This window comes from Camelus dromedarius, chromosome 14 (assembly GCF_036321535.1).
Source record: "Camelus dromedarius isolate mCamDro1 chromosome 14, mCamDro1.pat, whole genome shotgun sequence".
In the NCBI taxonomy this organism is placed as follows: Eukaryota; Metazoa; Chordata; class Mammalia; order Artiodactyla; family Camelidae; genus Camelus; species Camelus dromedarius.
The window spans coordinates 60,155,214-60,179,928 of record NC_087449.1 but is presented as its reverse complement, the minus strand read 5'-3'; the positions used below and the strand labels follow the sequence as shown (position 1 = coordinate 60,179,928).

At 38.2% G+C, this 24,715-nt stretch overlaps 1 protein-coding gene across 1 annotated transcript in view; it reads right to left on the bottom strand.

The window, feature by feature from the left end:
* FBXO42 (F-box protein 42) overlaps window positions 1-24,715 on the bottom strand; it is an 80,233-nt gene that overhangs the window by 15,379 nt on the left and 40,139 nt on the right. Inside the window, exons 3-4 of the mRNA XM_011000898.3 lie at window positions 23,847-23,963; window positions 16,059-16,193 (exon numbers count right to left, since the gene is read on the bottom strand). Of these exons, the coding sequence (XP_010999200.2) occupies window positions 16,059-16,193; window positions 23,847-23,963 (252 nt within the window). The remainder of the gene's footprint in view (window positions 1-16,058; window positions 16,194-23,846; window positions 23,964-24,715) is intronic.

Below are 24,715 nucleotides of genomic sequence, written 5' to 3'. Positions count from 1 at the left end.
TGCTTACATCTCTTAACTATTTTTTTGGGGGGGGGAGGGCATTTCCTTTATTAGTTAGGGTTTCTCTGTATGGTAACATGAGACCCCCTCATGCCCAAGTGCCTCTGGTACCCCTATAACTGGTAGCACCCCCATAACTGGTTAAACTGTTTTGATTTTATAGGTAATACTTTGTAACGGGTACAAGAAAAGCATATTTCACGATACTATGGTTTGAGAAAGTGGGAGACAAAAAAAAAATTGAGAAGAACACTTCACAAATCATGAGTATATAGTCTGTCTTGGGCTGTAAACACCTTGAAGAGTAATGACTATTCAGAATGATCTCCAAAGTATGCAGCCAGGACTCCAAAGTATCCAGAGGTTCTATCTGGAACAGATACTAATTTCTCTGCTGCTGCTGAAAACATTTCCAATTTAATATCATTGTGGCCAATAATAATTATGATGTCTTTGCACTTATATAGATGTTCATGGAAGATACAAAACTGTAATTGCTTATTTTAAAGAACAAAGGTAGGAGGTAAATAATAAAGTTACTCCTTGGCAAAGTCACTACAGAACCCCTAAACTGCTTTCCACGACTTGGTTCTAGCCAACTGTGCTGTTTAACTCGGTCTAAAATAGGAATTTAAGTTAGTTACCAAGGACATGGTACTGGATGCAAAAGAACTAAATTCTCCTAGACATGGCTTTCTGCAGGACCTCTGCCAGTACATCCCTTCCCATGTTGGGCTAAAGACCCTCCTAGGGGAAGGAGGGCTGAATGGAGAGGGGACATCCTGCATCTATCTGAGCGTTTACTACGGTGTTTAAATTATCCATTAGGGGTCTCTCTCAATCCAAGAAGACATAACAATTGTAAATATGTATGCACTCAACACAGGAGAGGACCTCAATATATAAGGCAAATGTTAACAGACATGAAAGAAGAAATTTACAGTGACACAATAACAGTGGGGGACTTTAACACCCCACTTAGATCAATGGACAGATTGTCCAGACAGAAAATCAGGCCTTAAATGGCACATTAGACCAGATGGACTTAACTGATATTTATAGAGCATTCCATCTGAAAGCAGCAGAACACACATTCTTTTCAAGTGCATGTGGAACATTCTCCAGGACAGATCACAAGCTGGGCCACAAAGCAAGCCTCAGTAAATTTAAGAAAACTGAAATCATATCAAACATCTTTTCCAGCCACAATCCAATGAGGCTAGAAATCAACTACAAGAAAAAACTGCAAAAAACATAAACACGTGAAGACAAAACAATATGCTACTAAGCAACCAATGGATCACTGAAGAAAACAGAGGAAATAAAAATGAAGGCAATGAAAGAGGCAAATGAAAATACAATGATCCAAAACCCAAGGGATGCAGCAAAAGCAGTTCTAAGAGGGAAGTTTATAGTGATACAAGCTTACCTCATGAAACAAGAAAAATCTCAAATAAACAACCTAACTTTACACCTAAACCAAGTAGAGAAAGGAGAACAAACAAAACCTGAAGATAGTAGAAGGGAAGAAATCATAAAGATCAGAGCAGAAATAAATGGAGACTAAAAAGCCAATAGAAAAAAATTCAATGAAACTAAAAGCTGGTTCTTTGAAGATAAACGAAATTGATAAACCTTAACCAGACTCATCAAGAAAAAAAGGGAGAGGGCTCACATCAATAAAATCAGAAATGAAAAAGGAGAAGTTACAGCCAACACCACAGAAATACAAAGGATCGTAAGAGACTACTGTGAGCAACAAGAGCCAATAAAATAGCTTCCCAATAAGATTATATTATTATATTATCCTAGAGGACAGAACTATTTCTTATAAAACTGTTTCCAGAACTGAACCCATCCACGGATCCCTCATGGGTTGGGGTGAGAGCTGGCGCCAGTTAACCACAGTCTACCCGGGAGGCATCAGTAGGCCTTTCAGCAGGGGAAAGGTCAAATGCTTCTTTGGGTGTTCCCCTCACACTCCAATTTTATTTTATTTTTTGGCTTGCCCTATTTCATTCTTCAGTTGCAACATGACCAGAAAGTTACTGATAGATATCAAAACAACTCACTACTGTTAGACAAAGCTTGTCTGGATCTTAGGCTTCAGGGCATACATTTTTATTATTACAATTATACCCATGTCTTTAAAAACATCATTCCTTGGGTCATTTACAGAACATCTAAAACAAGTGGAATTTTTGTAATGGGCATGAGAAACTTTTAGATCTGTATAACTACACAGGCCACAGGCATGGACAACAACAACAAAAATTCCCTGTTGGCATTGTTTTCACTTCTAAACAAACCCACATGAAAGACCATTGATGAACAGGGCAGCACTTATCAGTTAAAAATTAACAACACGAAAACCAGTAATAGTTCCTTGTGATCATTTCAAGTTGCCTTTTGATTCAATTTCTGGGGAAGGAGATGAGGTCCAGAGTCTCAGCTTAATCTGGTAATTTGTTAACTGCAGTTCTAACAGTGGAGGGGGAGCGGGGATGCCCTTTTAAGCGGCTCTGTTCAGAAGCCAAAACAATGCTGCTAGTCATAAAGATTCTGGCCTGGTGTCAAAACAGGAAAGTCATAGTTAGGCGGGAAAGAGCCAAACTGAAATATGGTATAATCCTATTTATTCTCTCCCCTGCAGGACCAAAGTTTACCCAGATATGTGCTATGCAAATTGCCCCACTCTTCTCTCCAGCAGGAGAGAATGTGTACCCACCTTAGAAAAGCATGTATTCTGGAAAGTCCCAGGATCTGAACTTTATAAATAAACACAAAGGATTCCTTCCTTTCCTAGGGGAACCCACTGGCTCTGCTCTCATTCACATCTCCCGAGACCACCAAAGTCCAAGTTGTTCCAGGATTGCATAGGGCTAGAGGAGACAAGGAGAAATCACCAACTCATAAAGATTAAGCAGGAACGGGTCCACGAATTGGGAAGGAGCTAATACAACAAAGAATTCAAAGCAGTAGTAGTCACTTAGGTGACATCCCACGCCTTCTTCACAGAGATTAGCACATCTAAGTGGTGTCCGGACCCTCATTACCTTTCTTCTACGAAAACAAAAAAATGTAGATGTAGATTCAAATAGTTCAGAGTCATTTTAAGCAAAAGCACATAATCCTAATAAAAAACAATTGGCATCAAAAATAAATTGTAACAAATTGTGAAGAGAATCCTGTTTCATTAGTTTACTACTTTACGTCTCATGAATCGGATTTCCTTTAAAAACCTATCCATCCACACAAGTTCTGGCTCTATATACATTTTGTAACTTATTTAAACATCTCCATCTACTCTTTAGCATCACGTTATTTTCTTCTTAGTTCTTTATATGGTCTTTTTATTGATTTGTTTTTTTGTCTTGGAGTCCTGGCTGCTTACTCACATCTGTATCTGCAGCACCAAGAATAGCATTGGGCATAAACAATAAATAAAGGCATGAAAATGAATAAAGGAATGAATACAGTCACTCTTCAAGCTTTAGGAACTAGAAGAAAACTTATGCCCACTCTCTACTCCTTAGCTAGTACTTCAGTATATATAAAGGTATCAACTCAATCAGTTTCCACATCCCCTCTCCATCTGAGTGTTCTATATATAATCTGAACAAAAACTAGGAAAGATAGATATCACCCTATCTACCCTAAAGGTGAGGCAAATGAGATGTTAATCTGTCTAAGGTCACCCAGTTACTAAGCAACTTAGTCTGAAGAGATCAGATGCAAACCTGTGTTTGCATGGCACAAAAACAATGCTCTTAATGGTACTACCAACTACCTCCTTCCCTCCCACAACACATTCCTCCCGTCACTTTAGGTCATGAGGCCCTAATAACGAGTATACCTTTAATTACTAGCTGAGTGGTCTTTCCCCCCCAAACCTCTATAATATTTACTTACATCACTGTATCTTCCTACTTAATGTGAGACTAAGTGAACAGAGAACTCTCTGGATACTTTCTGTGTCTAGAATATTCCTTAAAGTTGACAAGTAGATCCTAAGTAAAAAATGAGTGCATATGTCCACAAATAAACTTACATAAGAACGTTGACTGTAGCTATATTCAAAGTGGAAATAACCCAAGAATCCATCAACAGCAGAATGGGTTTTAAAAAAAGCGGTATATTCACATTATGGAATAGTCACAGCAGAGAAAAGGAATAAACCACTGACAGATGCAACTACATGGATGAATGTAAAAAAAAATCAAGATGAATCCCCCAAAATCTGTTAGAAGTCAGAATAGTGATCACCTCTGTGGGGAGCGGTACTGACAAGAAAGGGGCACCAGGGAACTTTCTGAAGTGACAGAAGTATTTTACATCTTGACCTAGGTGATGATCACATGGCTATATACATACATAAAAAAGTCTTTGAGTTGGGCACTTAAGATTTGTTCATTTTTCCTATTGTAAATTATGTCTTGATAAAGTATTGTTGAGAAAGAATGGCTCATGTCAAAGCATGTTGCACTGCTATCACATGGCATCACCCATTACTTTCACCAGTAAACAAAAACACTAGCAATCCACTGTCAGGATTAAAATTCATTATGTGAGGTCTTCAGGAACACATTTCTCACATAATATGTAGCCACCCTGCAATAGCAAGAAACATTTTAAGACTGGGCAAAGGGATTTCAGAAAGCTTACTAAAAAGGGAAGGAAAAGCAAAAAAGGAACACCGTGTAAAAAGCCAACAAATTAAATATAAAATCCATAGCCCATAATCACTTCCAGAGAGAACTATGGAAAAGAGAAAATTATCAGAGGAACTACTTGTTTGAAAAGTAGAATCAATTAAAGCACAGTTCAAGAGTTCATCTCCCAAGGTGGGGAGGGTACAGCTCAGTGGTTACAGTACATGCTTAGCATGCATGAGTTCCTGGGCTCCAACCCCAGTACCTCCATCAAAATAACTAATAAAACTAATTATCACCCCCCCCCCAAAAAAAGAGTTCATCTCCCAAAGAAGAGATGAGAGGTAGCTTCTGAGCTTCGAAAGGATAGTCTCCCAGAATTCAACCTGATATTTTTAAGTTAATGAATGACCAAACACAACCTTCACCCATCTATGAGTACCCTGTAGACACTTCACAAAATCTCCTCAAGGTTAGAGAGTTGGAAAATTTCAGAAACCGGCCTGATCTTGGATTGTATAGAGAATAAACAGCCAAACAATGCGCACTGGGCATAAGTTGGTACACTGTATTGCTGAGTGTCCTGGAAACCAACTGGGTCATTCACAGGGAAGGAGAAGTTAAAAAAGACTCAAGGATAATACCTTCTGTGTTCCCCCATACAGGATTAGCCTTCTACAATTTGATTCAGGGCATAAAGCTAATAAATCATACAAGATGAAGTTTATTGTGGTCATAAAACATGAGTTGCTGTTGAGGGGGAGGAATTATGTGGATACCTGAGAATAAACAGAAACATGAGATGGTCTGAGAGTCTTACTACACAAGGAACCAAGAGCAACCAAAAATTGCCTGTCAAGATTGTAAGCAGAGAGGATCACAATGTGTAGATATGGAAGCTCAGAATTCTAAGGAAAGTCATTGCTTATTCTCAATGACACTCTGGACTTCTATCTAAAATAAAAAAAACGTTTAGAGGGTTTTAAGAAAAGATAGAAAAGGCTCATGAGTTGTACCAAATGAATAAAGTTAAAGGATGTAGAATCTGCAAAATAAAGAGAAAAACTAAGGACAGATTTTAATACATTTTGGTAATGAAGAAAAGATTTGTAGGTAGAATTAATTAGGCCTTCTCATTCACAAAGACAATATTTCAAACAGTGAGATCAAGAACCTACTGTATAGCACAGGGAACTTTATTCAGTATTTTGTAACACTTATAATGGAAAAGAATCTGAAAAAGAATATACACACACACACACACATATATTTATGTATAAATGAATCACTTTGCTGTACACCTGAAATTAACACAATACTGTAAATCAACTGTACTTCAAAACAAACAAACAAACAAAAACAATGAGATCAATGATTTGTTTTTAAGACAGAGAACAGAAGCTTGGAGTATATTTGAAAGGCATGAACAGTGTCCTCTCGCTACATGGTCTGATATTTACCAGTTGATAAGCATCCACTTCTCCCCCATCTCCATATTCTCAGAAGACATCTGCACATAATGGTGATTTTTAAAAAATGTATCAAGTGTTTAGATGCAAAACGATGCTAAAAAGGAGAATCTCATGACTATGAGTCACTAATACACTTTACTCTAAAAAATTCAACATCTAGCCATCTCAATGTCAGCACTGACACCTGGGATCTACGCCAAGGGAAGGACTGGGTGATCCACTCCAGAACACAGTCTCCTGTCAGCTGTTCTGGTTACACCTGGTGCCAGGTATCAGTCCCAGACTCCTTTATTTTGTTTTGACATTTCCTGGCGACATTACCACAGGCTCAGGAAACTACAGTAGGAAACCTGCGACTAAGCTATTCTACTAGACACAGAACAGAAAGCTTCACCGATGGATCCAAGAGCCCTATGCGTATCATTTTTAAGGTATCATTTACACAGCAAGAGAAACAACGACACTCTGGGCAGTTATTTCTGGGCAGTTCCAGCACCTTCCAGCTTCTAAGGATATTCTGGCCTTCCTATAGACATCTGATATGGATAATACTCTTTTCTTTTTCCTGCACTTGACTTCAAAAGTAAACAAGCTTTTCTGCAGGATTATTCAGTAATTTTGTAAAACATACTTTTTCTTTTAGGGAATGGTCCCAAAGGAACAAAATGATTTCCAGTAGAGCTTCTGACTCTGGATAGCTAGAAAGATCTTGATTGTGTTAGGGCATAATAAAAGAGACTTCTGTCTTCAGTATTCTCCTGCTCCCCACCAAAAAATTTAAAAAGGCAAATCATGTTGATATTTTAAAATTCTCTAAGCTGTGAAAAGGTTTCTTCAAATGACATACCCTCTGCTATTATCCTTTCCTGACGCTGATGACAGACATAATGGTCAGATAGCTTAGTTATTTCACCAAAACTGAATGGTATGTCAAGGACAAAGGCAACTATGAATAAAGAAAATAGAATCACAGGAAAATAAACTATAAAAAATAATTTTTAAAAGAGGGAGAAAAGAATAATTATTATAGCAGAGAAATACAATAAACACTATCTCATGCAGGTGAATAAGGTTAACATCAACAGTGATAAATCATGCTGACAGTAAGTACCCTTGATGGGATGTGATGCAAAGGGCACTATACCATCACGGTCTTCCTCCCCCAAATCCGTAACTCTAGCCTAACCATAAGAAAGACATCAAACTGAAACTGAACGACAGTCCACAAAGCATCTGACAGTAGTCCTCAAAACTGTCAAGATCATCAAAAAGAAAACCTAGGAAACTGTCACAGCCAAGAGGAACCTAAGGAGACACGAAGACTAAATGTAATGTATCCTAAATGAGATCTTGGAAAAGAAAAAGGACATTAGAATAAAAAAATAAGGAAATCTGAAGGAAGTATGCACTTTAGTTAATGGTAATGTATCAATATTGGTTCATTCATTGTTTTAATGTACTATTACAAATAGATATTAACAATAGGGAAAATTAGGGTGTGGGAACTCTGTTCTATTCTAAAATTTAAAAGTCCATTTAAAAAAATTGACAATGTAAAACCAGTAAACAATAGAAAAAAAAACCCTACTCAGTATGGTATAGTAGAAAAAAACACAAAATTCAGAAACAAAATCTTGCATTTCAATCACTGCTCCATCTCTTACTGGCTATGTGATCTTAGGTAAATTATCAGGTGATTCTCTGAGCTTCAGTTCCTCATCTGTAAAATGGGGATAATAGTACTGCCAATCTAGTTGAGTTGATCTGAAAGTCAGATAGTATGTATGAAGAATCTGGGGCAACCAGAACCCTACCTCAAACCCTTCTTCATAAACATTTTCCTCAGAAAGTAGGCTACTCCTTCTTCAGAAAACTAAAAATAGACTTACCATATGATACAGCAATTCCACTCCTGGGCATATATCTGAAGAGAACTCTAATTTAAAAAGATACATGCACCTCAATAGCCAAGACATGGAAGCAACCTAAATGTCCATCGACAGATGACTGGATAAAAAAGTTGTGGTGTATTTATACAATGGAATACTACTCCGTGATAAAAAAGAATAAAATAATGCCATCTGCAGCACCATGAAAGGACCCGGAGATCGTCATTCTAAGTGAAGTAAGCCAGAAAGAGAAAGAAAATTACTATATGATATCACTCATATGTGGAATCCAAAAAAAAGAAAAAAGAAAAAAAGAACACTAATGAACTCATCTACAAAACAGAAACAGACTCAGACACAGTAAACAAGACTATAACTCAATAAAAAAGATTTTAAAAAGACACAGTAAACAATTTTATGGTTACGGGGGAAAGGGTGTGGGAAGGGATAAATTTGGGAGTTTGAGATTTGCAAAGGTTAACCACTATATATAAAAATAGATAAAAAACAAATTTCTTCTGTATAGCAGCACAGGGAACTATATTCAATATCTTGTAATAACCTTTAATGAAAAAGAATATGAAAACAAATACACATATATATGCATGACTGGGACATTATGCTGTACACCAGAAATTGACACACTGTAACTGACTATACTTCAATTAAAAAAAAAAAAAAGAAAGAAAGTAGGCTACTCTGCTAATTAGGGTAACAGTAGCTATTTCTATAAAGCAGCAGCTAAATGAGCACAGAGCAGTCATTTTTCTTCTTCCTTAACGAGTTAGGGAGTCCACTTTGGCACATTACACACACACACCCGATAGACTGTGACAACAAAGTGAGGCCACAATTTGCACAGTAATATTTCGTAGAGATCCAGGATTTCCAAATTTAGCCAGGTTTAGAATCAACTAGGACATTTTCCCTTTTTAAAAAATGCAGATCCCACCACTCTATCCCTAATCCTTTGAGATTAGGTGAGTGTTATGAGGCTGAGGAATGTATATTTTTAGTAAGTTTCCCAGGTGATTTGGTTAAAGATGATCTGCCATGTGGTTTTAGGAACTGTGGTCTTATCTTTTCCTCCTTACACAGGGAAGGAAAGGGAAACCCAGAGAATGCAGAAATTATTACATTCAAAAGCAAGTAGCTCACAAGAAGCAAGGCCAAGATTAGAAAAGGCATCTAGTCTGTGTATCTCTGACCTTGAGTGTGCTTTTTTAAAACAAAGGGCCCGAACCACAAGCCATCACTTGGAACTACATGTGTGACTGAAAGGGAAGAAACTGGAAAGGGGAAAAAAACCCTTGGGAAAGAAGATTCTACAGGGAGAATGTGATGGGAAAATCAACTGTGTTCCAGGACTAGAGTTAACAGGCTGAGCTTTAAATCTTTACCTAACATCTATAGACTCTCCCAATATTTACAGACTCTCATAACCGTGTAGTTTTAAAACTGAAATTTGTTTCCCTTTTGTAAATGGGTGTGGACTAATGTTTAATAAGTTTTGAAAATCAGAACACTCCGATATTAAGTGTAAAAATTCCTACTTGAAAATTTCTATCCTGACTTAAAGTAACCAAAATAGGCTATGACTTATGATATGACATATTAAACAGATGCCAAAATTAGCCTCAGTTTGAATAGAGGGTATTTTAGAAACAATGGTTTAAACATTAAGTCTTTTAAAGTACCTGTCCCAAGAACTGCTCATTTGCTTTGGGAACTGAACACAGGCTGAGTCAAACGAAACTGATTAAGAATATGAAAACAAATGTATGTATGTTCATGTAAGACTGAAGCATTATGCTGTACACCAGAAATTGACACAGCACTGTAAACTGACTATATTTCAATAAAAACATATATTAAAAAAAAAAGAATTAAGGTGTTACCTTAGGACAATACCAGAAGGTAAAACATTCAACTTCCTAGAACTACCTGGCAAAGACTACAATGTATACAATTGTACATTCATAATCACTGGCCAGGATTTCCAACGGCTTCTATTCTGTTCCACCCTTAATTATTTTATCTGAGTGATAAATCGGTAGAGAACTTCCACCAGTTTCCACATCTACCCATTCACCAACATTTATAATCATATACTCCTTTTTGTTCCTTTGGATAAAGGGTCAGTGTTCTTACCCACAGCCAACTTCTCCACTTGTATAGTAATTTCTGCCTTTGTCACTATTCGAAGATGCTGTCCTGACAATTAATTCTTCCTCTTTACCCAAATCAATTCCTCCCTCTAGAAAAGCATTCCCACCAACATATAAACATGCTATATCCGCCATATTAAAAAAACAGCAACTCTCAGTTCTACATTCATCTCCACTTAGCACCTCACTTTTCTGCTCTCCTTTACGGAAATACTCTTCAAAAAAAAAATAATGTACTGTTCATACTTACTGTCTTCAACTCCTCTCTTCCCATTCTCTTAAAGCCATTCCAAATAGGCTTTCGGTCTTACCACTCATTCAAAATACTCTCTTTACTAAATTCAAGGTCAATTCCCAGTCCTTGTATGACTTGACCACTTAGTTGCATATGACATTGTTATTTCCTCCTTTCCTGGAAACATTTAGAAGTATGGTAGCTTCCAAGATGCCACATTCTGCTGGTTTTCTCATATCTTACCCCTTGCTCTTTTTCTAGTGTTTTGCTATTCCCCCCTCTCCTTCCTGATCTCCAAATGTTGGAGCCTTCCAGACAGCCTCCTCTATCTTCACTTACTCCCTTGGTAATCTCATCCAGTCTCATAGTTTTAAATTCATCTATACGACTGCCATTTGGCTATCTAGACATTAAATCTCTAGCCTGTATGTCTCCCCTGAATACCAGACATACCTTGTTCAACCTGGATGTCCTAATGTGCATTTCAAACTGAATATCTCATCTCTCCTGCACTCTGCCAGCCCTGGCTACCCACAGTCTTACTAATCCCAGTGAATGGCAACTCTATTCCTTCAAGTGCCTGAGCTAAAAATCTTTACAGCCATCCTCAACTCCTCTCTTTCACACTCCACATCCAAACTGTGGGCTCGATCTGATCCAGTCAATTTCTGTCTCTCTGCTAACACCCTAGTCCAAATCCCCATCATCTCTTGCCTAGATTATTGCTACCATTTCTTAACCTATCTCATTGTTACACTTGCCCTCTTACAGTCTTCTCGGCAACCTAAATGCCATTTTCACTCAAAGGATATGACAAAGTCCTTACAACAGCCAGAAAGCCTTATATGTATGACATACTCTCCTCCATTATTTGTCCAGCCTCTCCTAGTACACTCTTCTTTGTTCACTCTGTTCCAGTCACCTGGATTCCTCATTATCCCTTGACTGTCTCAAGCACACTCCCACCTCTGAACCTTTGCACTGGTTATTCTCTCTGTTTGGAATGTTCTTTCTTTAGACATCCACATAGTTCATTTCTTGTATCCATCAAGTCTTTGTTCTGATGACACCTCCATGAGGTCTACCCTGATCCCTCTCGTTAAAATCCCCCTATTCCTGATCCCAATAGTAATGCTATAGTTTTGTTTCAATAGCACTAATCATCTCCATTATGTACTTGTCATTTTAAATATGTCTTCTCGTTTTAATCTCCATTAGGAGTAGGATTTTTGTCTGCTTTATTCACTCACATGTCCCCAGAATCTAAAACAATACCAGGCACAGAGTAGGCAGTCCATCAATATTTGCTGCATAAACAAAGGATGAGAGAAGAATTAACCGAACAAAATGAAGGACTGCACTGTCACTTAAGGGAAGTCAAGCCCCTATTTTAAATGCCAAACTCCCCATAATAACTAATTACTTGATACCACCACTTAAATGTTTAAGGAGATTAAAAAAATAACTTTCAAATACTTATTCCTCATTCAGCAAGTGGCCCCACTATCTACCTAAGTATATAAACCCGAAACATAGGTCAGCCTTGATTGACCCTCTCACCCTCCCATATCTAATTCATCAAGAAGTCCCATCAATTCTACCATAAAAATTCAGCTCAAATCCACTCACTTCTCTTTATCTCCACTGGTAGGACTCTAGTCCAACCCATCACAATCTCTCACCTGTGCTATTTTGATAGCCTCCTATCTGTTCTCTCTGCTTTATTGTCTTGCCTTCTTTAATCCATTTCCTTAAAAGCAGCAAAAGTGTTCTTAAAAATGTAAATAGGATCATAATACTCCTTTGCTTAAAATCTCAAAATCTCACAGATCTTGTTCTGTGAATGATGTGGCTTCTGTCTACATGTCAACTCCGTCTGTGCCATGCGCCAGTCTACCCCTTGCTCATTAAGCTACTTCCACAAAGGTCTGCCTTCAGGCCCTCCAGTAAGTTCTATTCTTTGTACATGCCATTCTCATTTTCCTCCATGCTTCACTTTTCACATCTCAGCAAGAAAGATGGCCTCCTGTCTAAAGTAGCTCTCCCCCTCTTATTCTATACCTCATTCCTTGTTTCCTTCATAATTGTGCTTTGTTTCTTCTCCATTACAATATAAGCTCCGTGAGGGTAGGGATCACAACAGCAGGTACAAAAGGGAGAAGGAACCTCACTGGAAATGTCTAAGTACGGTAGGTCTCTCTCAACTGTAAGAGCTGTCATTCCAGTGCTCATCGCCACCATACTCCCTCCAGATGCTCCCTCCTTCTATCATTTCAAAAGGAATGCAAGACAAGGTTTTGCTGGCAAATCACATTAATTCCAATTGCTATGCACTGAACTGTGGCCTGCCAAAATTCTTATGTTGAAGCGCTACCTTCAATGTGATGGCATATGGAGATGGGCTCTTTGGGAGATAATTAGGTTTAGGTACTCACTCTCTGCCACAGAGCAAGAAGGCTGCTCTCTGAAAGCCAGGAAGAGAGCTCTCTGCAGCACCCTGATCTTGGACTCCTCACCTCTAGAATTGTGAGAAATAAATTTCTGTTGATAAAACTGCCTGGACTACAGTATTCTGTTATGGCAGCCTGAGTTAAGACACCAACCAAAGTGAGATGCTCCAGTCTCATCTGCAATATAACCAAATACACATGTAAAAAGGTACCTGATACAGTGGCATTCTCTTTCAAAACTCTGCTCGTAACCCAAACTGCTCCACTGTTCGATGTTCTCCAAAGAGCTACACTTTTGAAGACTGAGCCCTGTTAAAGCTACCATTCTTCAGTGATAAAGACACTCATAACTTGCAAATACTCAAATGCTACAAGAAGACTTCACCTCTGGTACCAAAGGGAGGTGGATAGCATCCTCCCCTCAGCCACCATCCAACTTACCCAGCTCTATGCACTAAAAGAGGTGTGTCAGGCACACCAAGACATACCAACAACTGTGTTTTATTCAGAAAGACTCCACACAAACACTCCTAGAGCTGATGAACGAATTCAGCAAGGTAGCAGGATACAACATTAACAAAATATAGCCAAAATATGGAAGCAACCTAAATGTCCATTGACAAGTGACTAGATAAAGAAGTTGTGGTGTGTACGTATGTATGTATATATATGTGCACATGTGTGTGTGTGTGTGTCTGTCTATCTATCTATCTATCACAGAATACTACTCAGCCATAAAAAAGAATAAAATAATGCCATCTGCAGCAACATGGATGGACCTGAAGATTGTCATACTAAGTGAAGTAAGCCAGAAAGAGAAAGAAAAATATCATATGATATCACTTATATGTGGAATCTTAAAAAAAAAAAAAAAAGACACAAATGAACTTATTTACAATAGAGACTCACAGACATAGAAAACAAACTTACGGATACCAGGGAGAAAGGGAGTAGGGAGGGATAAAGTGGGAGTTCAGGATTTGCAGATACTAATGACTGTATATAAACAGATTAACAACAAAGTCCTACTGTATAGCATAGGGGACTATATCCAATACCTTGTAATGACTTATAATGAAAAAGAATATGAAAAGGAATATATGTGTGTATAAACGAATCACTACGCTGTACACCAAAAATTAACACAACACACTGTAAATTGATTATACTCCAATAAAAAAAAAAAGAAAGACTCATTGATGTTTCAGTTAGGAAGTAATTTTGGTTGGGATTCATGACAGCATATAGAAACATTTCCTCAGGCAATCTTCCCATGGGATTTCTGCCTAAATGAGAATCTCACAGAACTCTATTAAACTACTGTTTGTTTTTTTTTAAGCAGATATTTCAAAAAGCTCAGTTTCCCCTCCTCCAAAAAGGCTCTAATTGTAAATTAAAGCAGAAACTAGAATCTTTGTTAGAAACTTACTTTTAAACATTCAGAAGCTTATATGTTTTATAAAAGGGAACAGTCTAACATCATATTTTTAAAAATTCAGATTCTTTGTAGAATATGAATTATAAACTCAGTTATTTTTCTGATACTCCTACCTCGAGGATTTCAAAACATAGTCTTTAAACTTAGTAGTTTTAAAAAAAAATCCCATGTCTATCTTACAGGGAGAAATAAGGAAAAACAGGAAAAGTAGTTGCCAACAGGCTATGAAGGTCCAGAGCTCCACGTCTACAAGAAAGAGCAACATCGATCCAAATTATCAAAGGCATAAACGCTTGTTTACAAAGCAGAGGAGGGCAGTATTATTGTGAGTGGAACATCAGATGTGCTCTGAAATGGGGCCTGGACAATAAGTACAGGGGCAACAGGACGCTCAAGCTGAAAAGATCTCTACATTTTAGAATGTGATTCCAAACTCTAATCGACACTGCACTAAGTGCCGTAAGGGACACAGTGGTGGAAACACACAGCTTTGAGGGCTCTAAGATAGTATTAATCTTCAAAAAATTTTAAAGATTAACACTTCCTCATCTTTCCAGTAATTTCCAAGAACTTCATCTGCACAAAACGCAGCCCCACCTGTAGACTGCTCCCTCCTATATTTGCCTATTGCAGAGAGAAGGAACAGGAGCTTACAGCTTTGGGGAAGCAGAATATAGTTTCCTTTCATAAAAAGGTTTTAAGCCTCTGGCCTAGACATTCATAGCAATCATTACACAAAAAGGGAAGCATAAACCAGCCTCTCCAACCCACTTAAAAACAGAATCTTCTGGTCATCCTCTGTATTTCTCTCAGAGAGATACAGTAACTCGTTCTTAGTTATACGGAGAATGGCAATTTTGCCAGGAAATGAACCTCATGTCTCTTCACTCTTAGTCTAGTGCCCTTTCTAATATACCATGTTGCCTTCCATTTAGCAATCAAAGTAAATCAAGGCCTAAATAAGCAGGGACTCTGCCCAAGGCGTACCCACGTCTCCTTAGTCCTAGAGTGAATTCCAACCTTGAAAAGCCAAATAAAGAATGTTTGATAAAAGCTTGCCAACACATCTAGCAGAATACTTGATATTCAGTGGACTCTATTTTTCCATCACACCAGCCCCTCCAATCTTTTAACTGTGCCCTTTAAACTGTCCCACCTCATAAGCGCGAAAACAATTGTGTGTGTCTCTTCCCCCAAGAAAGGTTAGGTCAAGAGAGAAAATAGTCTACTTTCTTTCTGCCAGAATTCTGGCACAGTGGGACTGTACAGGAATGCACCTACTGTGGAATCTTCCCACACTCCTGAGTTGTTAAGAGTGACCAGCACAGGCATGTTCCATACACTCCCCAAATACCTGAGATGGCAACAACAAAAGATATTCAGAGGTCTTAGCCCTGGGACAACAGCCTCTGTCAGTCAACGACAGTTCTCACGATCGTGCTTCTACTCTTACTTCAACTTCATACCAAACAGCGTATCACACTTGTACCAGCACTTGAGAAAACCACGCAAACGAATTCACACAGCAGCATGGCAGTTTTGGCAGGGTACCAATACTAATGATAAAGCATAATTTAAAAAAAATTCAAAGACCTTACACAAGCATATCACTCTTAGCATTTAGTAGCAGATTTGACAAAGGATCGCGGGCCAATAATCTGTCTTTGAAGCCAACACCAAAAAGGATCAGGTAGAGTTTCCATGCAAAGGGAGCTACCTGGTAAGAAGGCAAAGATCAGCATTTTATCTCTTACCTGAAGCCAAAGGTCGGATCCACTCTTTGCTATTTAGGTCAAGTCTCCAGAGGTCATTGAAGGCAGCATTGCAGCTGCTCTGGGTACAGCCTCCAAACACATACATAGACTGATTAGCATCATAATAGCATGCACCTAGAAAGAAAGTAATAAATGAATAACTGATATCTAATTCTGAAGCCCCTCTAACATCTTAATGATAGCCCATAATTTTCAAAGATCAATTATTTCACACACTGCAATTCTGTTATCAGGTACCAACTTTCTTATAACCAGCCTCTTGTCTTCAGATTGGTCAATATCACAATAAACTTTAAAATAAGGTCCAGAGAAAAGCTATGGAAATGTTATTTCTGAGCACACTAAGTAAAGTGACAATGATGTCATTAAATAAGACAGTATAAGTCTAGCATGAGCACACAAGAATTCAGATTGCAGGTGCTCAGTGAGTGAAATTTCAGCATAGCTGCATAATTAATCTAAATCTGCATCATTATCCTGTAGGGCTAGGCAAAGACAGTCAGCGCTAACAGATGTATTCTGTCCTCCCATTTCTCTCTACCAGTCCTCCTCTTATTGTTCTTGCTTTCAAGCACAAACCAGTAAACAAGGCTTTATACAAAAGAGAATGACAGAAAACAACTGTCATAAAGCAACCACACATAAAGAACCAATGTAGTTCGGGGATCTCAGAAGTAGAACGGTCCTAAAACAACTGAGAGAAAAAAACATAAAAGTCATTAAGCCCCTAAGTGTATCCAAAAGCCACCAAGACTGACTGACTGGTGCTGAACAGAAAATCAATGCAGCAAGTAACATTAAAAAAGCACCAGGTCTTTAAGAAGAGCCTTTTTAATTAGATGATTATATACACCTCACCAATGGGCACTATTCTGAAGAAAAGATGCAGTGACCGTGAGAGGGTCTGTTCCCCTAAAACCAGAAAGACCAAAGCCAGAGTCTAGACAAGAGACATAGAAGCTAAGCTCTACCACCTTGCTTCTCATTGGAAAGCTCATTTAGCCTCTGTTCTTTGGAAAAGATGACCATGCTCCTTACGGTCCTGCATTTATCATCTTGGATTTCAGGAAAAGGGCCAAACAAAACTTTTCACTCATTTCATGCATACCAGTGGTGAAAAAAGACCTCACAAGGATCATGCGAAATTAGGCTAGAATAGTTATGTGTCACATAAAAGAAATGGGAAAGGGAAAAGAAATTCAGAGATTCAATTCACTAGTGCATGGTTTTAGTGAACATCTAGTTTATCTACATGTCTAGTTCAGTTTAGCACACCACAGTTTTTAAGATCTCTTCTGAACTCTGGCACCACTTATTCAAGTTAAGAAAAAAGGAAACGTCACTACTATAATTACCCCTGTGATAAATACTAGCGCTGGGAATAACTTTCCTTTTTAATTTTTTTCTTAACTCAGTCTACCCGACAGGGCTTTGAGGACTTCTATACTAGGAAGGACAAGTCAGAAAACTGGGTAAGTTAAGAGATAATAAAAGCAGTGTGTTTAGTCACTTACACCCAAATAATCTTAGCCAGCAGAAGGAGTAAATCCAAAACATCTGATAAGACATTGTGCAATAATGGAGCTGCAGGCTTGTCAAATTAACAAAGAAATTAAAGAAACTAGAGATGTGAAGAAATGAAATACCAGTTAATCATCAATAAGCTCACATCTGCAAAATAATTATTCCCAGAGCTCAGACACACTACAATGGTATATGAAGGTTTAAATGATCTTATACTTTCCACTGATTTTCTTTGCCTTTGAAAATAACTTCTAGTCCATATCTAAATCAGTTTTTAAATCCACATCCCAACAAGAAAGTCTATTAAGAAGTAAAATCCTACATAATTCCATTGTTCATGTTTCAGGTCTAAGAACTGCAAATAACAAAGGATCAAGTTAGATGACATTAGACAAACAATAAGTGTAATTCCTGAAGCCACGTTTTAATCTCCACTAAAGGAGCTGAGCTTTAGATATCTTGGTCTTCTCACATCTTTTACAGAGGTACTGGGGATTGAACCCTGGACCTCATGCATGCCAAGCATGCACTCTACCACTGACCTATACCCCTCCACCAATATCTTTTTTGAACTAGCTACTCCAACAAATGGGACAATTTTGAACCGATCAACTGATGCTCGGTATAAAAGAACATTCTCTTAGTCTTGATAATATATACCCCTAGAACAGAAATTAGCAATGTCCTCTGGCTTCTGAAACCTTAACTGATGTCAAGACAAATACATGATTTCATAACTGAAAGAGTCAGGGGCTCATTTACGTCTCACTGCTCCTCAAAGATCAACTCTTAGCAATGGCTTCCTTCACGTAGCAAAAGAGCACAGTGCCTTTACTTTTCAAAGAGGTAGCAAACATTCTTCTCTCTTTGGATTGAAAACCTAGCCAGTAGCTGGGCCCCACGAGGTCCTTACCACATGTTTTTTAATCCTAAACTAAAATAAGGCACTCGGCATTTTCCTGCTTCTTTTTGAGCAAACAAAGGTTTCTGGAAGAGGAAGGCACAGCCCAAACTCTACGCAAAGCTAAGGGACTAAAATGACATGTTTCACACACTGTATTTTCAATACCCAGCAGTCATTATCAACAAAGCTTGGAGAGGAAGGGAGTCAATTTAGGCAGCTATGTTTAGAACTCAGATATAATGGGAATGAGAAAATAGCCATCAATAACACACTCAAATATTTTAAGCATCCTAAGAACTATGTTTGTCTATTTTTATTTAAGACGCCTACATGTTGTTTTGGGTGGGGGTTGGGGAGACCCAACAAGTTCAATGGGCCTTTTAGAAAAAAATTTAGTATTTCAGCAAATACCACTGCTCAAGTAGTTATTTCCTTTTACCAAAGTTCTCCACCCAAACAGAATATTTTCTTTTCAGAACATCTAGACCATTGGAATGTACTATACAAAAGTTACAGTTCACAGTACAGTATGACTACTCTGCTAAGAAATTAACATAAAGAATGTGATTATCCCAATTGCTAAATCTCTTCAAGTTTTCTGAAATGTGCTTGACTGCTCCATGAACACCTACTGCAAGTCACATATCTCGGGTTAAAATCTAATAATCCCTATTCAAAGACAAGTCAAATATTCACAATTACACAGACAACCAGCAAATAGGTCTTCAGTGTTCTGAATACTTTCCTACTATATTATAATTCTCTGAAGTACAAGGTCTTCCAGTTGTTTCATATTTTCCACGGTGCCTGGTGGTCACTAAATTAATGTTTACTGAACTGTAATTTTTACACTTTCAGACATTAAATTCTCTTTTGTTTCTCCGTGTGTCTCCAGGGAAAGGTCCTAAGGCATTTATCCCATGCTTAAAGAAACTATGCTGTCATGTGTCTTACACATACAAGCCGGGACATACTTGATAAGGCTTGTAATTACGTAACTATGGAATAAGAAAGGCTGGTTATCCAGTCTGGGCCTGCTGCCTACTGCAGGAGCACAATTAGCACTTGTATGGAATGACCTGACCGTATTTTCAGCTTAAACACTAAAATATTTTTCAAAATGTGATTCTGGGGACTCAAAAGACTCCTATGTCAGTCTGAAAGGGACATCCTACATTAATCAAGGGTTGCATGATTGGCCACACACACATTCACCAAAAAACTAGGAGAGCTGGCTTCATTTTTCTTCCCCTGCATTTTTTGTCCCAGACTTTTACATAGGAAAGCTCTACTGCTCATTATCTTTGTTACACAATTCCACAGAATTTAATAACTATCAGCTATGAACCAGGTGTTGTTAAAGGTACACGGATGTCTGAGACACGGAACCTGACTGTCGTCAAGTAGATAACAATCTTGTGGAGGAGACATCATTATCATCCTACCATTTTGCAGGTTAAAACATATTTTTACAAGTGTTTCCTCAATTAAATTTCCTAGCAACCCTGTGGCATACACAGAATTTGTCACACACATTTTACAGATGAAAAAACTATGGGTTAGAGGAGCAGAGGAACTCTCTTCCCAATCTAAAGTTCTTCCTTTGCATGTAGCCTCTCTTAAATAGATATTTACAGTAAAAAATGGGGGTCTAAGCAGAGGAAGAGAAGAGCTTAATCTCCAAGGTCGGGAATTTGAGAGTGGTGTAAAAGAAGGTGGCTTTCAGCTTTGTCTCTTGAATGGGTTTTAGAGAACAGAACATTTTCAGTCAATTAACAAGGAGTGAAAGAGTCTAAGGGTGAAAAGGGAATGGGAGGGAAAGGGAGAATGAAATCAGGGAATACAAGCAAAACTATGAAGTAGGGAAGTTTAAGACTACAAGGATTCTTGTGTGGGTGGAACCTGGCTGTGTAAGGATGCAGCAGTGAGTCAGGCTGAAAAGATAAGCTGGGGCCTTGAATACCAGTAGAGTAGAAACTTACACGCAGTGCTGAAAGGCTGAGGCTTTTTTGGCAGAGGCTGGTTTTATATTTCAGACTTGCAGTGTTTTCTGACAGGGGCTCCTGTCACTTCGGGCTGGTCAATTCTTTGTGTGTAGGATCATCCCATTCACAGCAGGACACTTAGCACCTCTGGTCGTTGCCTACCAACTGCTTATAGTACTTTTCCAGTCTAGACAATAAACAATGACTTTACACATTTCCAAATGCCCTAGGTGGTGGCACTGTCCCCAGTTTTACAGATGGCTGCCAACAGTGTCTAGTCCAGGTTCACACGAAGAGAGAGGAAAGGCAAGAAGACCATTTAGAAATTATTTAGGAAAGATGGAATGATTAAATCAGAAATGTGAGTAAAAGTGGGGGAAAAGAAAGGTATGAGAGAGACCGCAGAGACAGAACAGAATCAACAACTTTTGACTTTTGTTGTTGAGGAAGGGAGAGGAATTGAGGATGGATCCAAGATTTCAAGCTTGTATAATTGAGAGAATGATAATGGCATTAACTAAATTAGGGAGAGGAGAAAATTTGGCGGGGGTGGGAGGGAGGGAACTACTGAATTTTACTTTTAGCTGACTAAATAAGAAACATCTGTGGATCTCTTGGCACTATGAGCAAAGAATTGGAAATGTGGATCTCAAACTCAACATGAGTACATGGAATAAAATAGAGCTCAAGGGAGAAATACAGACTTAGAAGAGGAAGGAGCTAAGGAAAAAAATTAAAGGAATTCCTTGTTTTCAACCTATTTTGAAATCCACCCATTCCTGTAACAATCCTCTTCAGCCTGCCAGTTAGATAGCATGTACAGACAGATAGGAGGAAACAATGAGACAGACCGAAAGAGACAACGAAAGGCAATGAAACACACAAACATCATTAAAAAAAAAAAAAAAAAAACTACGACACCCTTTCTTGGATTTCAAGTAAGGACATGAAAAAAATTTTAAAGCAAAAACAAGTATCAAAACCCACCAACCTCTGAATTCTGTGAGCTTACTCATAGTACCATCCCTTTCTATTTCCCTTTCAAAAAATACTGACTGTTTTGTGGTAATACTCTTTTCAAAAACTAGTTAACTGAAAAATATTTTTTCCCTCGCTCATCAGAAAGCTGAACTGTTGCTCTGATAATTATTCACCCCTGTTTCCTAGTCTGGTTTCTGTTTTACCCAAATTCATGTGGTTTCCCTCTCTTACAGTTCTAAAACTACTTGTTTCCAAACACCATCCTAAAAAAAAGTCTTTAGTCCTTAGAAACCTTGTCTCTTCTTCCTATTCCAATTATCTGTAGATACCTGAAGTTGCCCCTTCCTCAACAATAAATACTGGACCTAATATGGATCCTCCTGTAATTTCATTAAATATTTTCCACAAAGATTATTTAGTCCATCACAGCAGTTATCAAAGTGTGGTCTGTGGACTCCTGAAAACATGAGATTCTTTCAAAACTATTTTTATAATAATAATAATGAGAAGAAAAAGTATAGAAGTAGTAACTAATTGTTTATTTCACTGTGTTGACATCTGCACTAATAAAGAAAGCTGGGAAAATCAAGGTAAGGGTGCTAAGCTACTCTAGGGATTACTGTGTTCGTCACTCCTACACACCCACAGCTTAAAACGAAGCCAGTTCTGACTTCACAGATACCCCAAAGAGTCTCACAGAAGCCCTCCTTCCCTCAAAGTGCAGGAATCTCACTTTGAGATCCGACACTCCAGGGGAGTCACAACAGCTCCCCTATGAGTAAAAACAGCTCTTTGAGAGGACCAAAAACACAACAAATACTTTGGCCTGCTCCTTTGTTCTATTTAGATCCAGTTCAAGGAGTTATTATTATTTACTGAGTTCTCCTCTGGATATGAGAGTATAGCATATGGTCTGGGGTAGTCAACCTCCAGGAGGCCTCCAATGATCCTCACACCCTTGGTCAATCCCTGTGTAACCAATAGAATAGAGCAGAAAAGAAGGTATTCACTCCAGAGATTACTCCATGGCTGCTGTCTTGGTGTCTGTCTCTGTCTCTCTCTGATCATTCATTTTGTGGGAAGCCAGCTGCCAAGTCATAAGCAGCTCTGTGGAGAGATCCATGTAGTAAGGAATGGAGTCTCCTGCCAAAGGTTACTGAGTGAGCTTGGAAGCCGACTTCCCAGGCAACATGGATAGCCAGTAACTCTCCTTCCCCTCAGGAGTTCAAAATACGGCTTAAAAAAAAAACCCAAAAAACAGACAAGTTCATATAAGCTAACAACAAAATACAATGTGAGTTATACACCAAATTAGTATTCTAGACAACAATGTAAGCTCAGAAAAGGAAAATTTTTTCTGTGGGCTAGTAGAGAGTTGAGAAAAGGTTTCCTGAAGGAGCTAGAACTTCAACTGAGTTTTCAAGGAGAAGCACGCTTCAGCTAAGTGGACAGGAATACTCCAGGGAGGAAGAAATGAGTATAGCCAAGTGACAACTTGAAATAGGAGAGCTCTTGGAAAAAGTTGGGAGATGAAGTGGTAGATTTAGACAAAAGTCAACTTAAAGAGGGTCTTACATATAAGACTAAGTTTAGCTTTTATCTTGTAGCATTGAATAGACACTGAAGGTTTCTGAAAAGAGAAGTAATATTAGCTAAAACAGTAACTCTGAGAACTTTCTAAGAGGCTTCCTTTCCTCTCAATGAAATTTCTTTATGCAAAACTATTAATAAATACACCTTTACTGGCTTAAGATATATCACATCTCAATCTCACTTTGATGGAGGCATAGAAATCACTAACAGAATAAAATGGTATCTACAAAAATCAACTAAGATGGAGAATTTAGAGTAAGTAAAAAACCCTAAATTATGTCTATTTGCCAGAACATTTATAATTTTACTACTTAAATTTGTGTTTTATAATCAACACCCTTCATGTTTAAAATTTCTGTGTGTCCTCAGTCAAACCTAGTGTTTGCTGAACATGCACTATTTTAAAGTTGAGTTTAATATAAGACACAGTACTAAACTCTGGATACTCCCTAAGCAGGATCTCAGAAAGCTGCAGACATGCCTTCCTTTTGTTTTCCTCTTACATGATGTCAAACGGTTAAAAGTCTAAGCGTAACACCTTGACCTTTTTGGAGCAGGAGATACTAGAAAAATCCAATGAAAAAGCAGAATATAAACTTATACAACAGTACCTACAATATACTTAGGCTATGCTCTTCCCTAATTCTGAGGTAAAATTAATATAAACCCTCCTTTTACATTTTCTTCATTAAAAAGTCAAACAAAATCCAACCCTCCAAAGAAGTTTTTGGAAACATGACTACTGGCAGGATGGGACCTATTTTCACAGTAAATACTTACTGTGTGAGAACCGCTGAGTGATTGGGGTTCCAGGATAAGGGTAAGTCCGACTCTCCCACTGAATGTTTCCTTCCTGGACAGCCTTTATGAAACCATGATAACACTGGTGGGCTACACCTAAAGACAAAAATAACAAATACCTCAGCCTAGACTCTTCACTTGTAAATCAAATTATTAAAACTGCATTTATGTCTTATCACTTTTACTAGACATAAGTTTCTTTGAGGAACTCCAAATTTCTTTGACTTCTCATGCAAAGATACAAATAGAATCACAGAATTTCAAAACTGGAAGATCAAATCCTTTCACTTTACCAAGGTTCAGAATGGTTAAGTGACTCCCTCAAGATTACAAAATCAGCTCACACTTTAACTCTGCTCCCCTTTATGTCATACCAGGAGGCAACATACCAAAATAACTGGTGCTACTTACTCCAGAGCAAAGGGGCCGGTAAAACAGTCTCTGGAATACAACAGCTGCTCAGTAAGCATTTAGACCGTGGCAACCAAGTACTGTCCATCTTAAATAAGGAGATAATAAGCTGACAGTGCATTATGAAAAGATCAATTTATAACTAGGGAAGGCTGTTTTTAAAAAAGTGAGAGCTTTTACTGTAATGGTGGATACATGTCATTATAGACTTGTCCAAACCCACAGAATGTACACCAAGTGTGAACTCTAATGTAAACTACAAACTTTGGGTGATGATGATGCATCAGTGTACGTTCATCATTGTAACAAATGCACCTCTCTGGTGGGGGATGTTGAAAGCAGGGGAGGCTGTGCATATGTAAGGGGGCAGTGGGTATTCAGGAAATCTATGAACCTGCTCAATTTTGCTGTGAACCTAAAACTACTCTAAAAAAAAA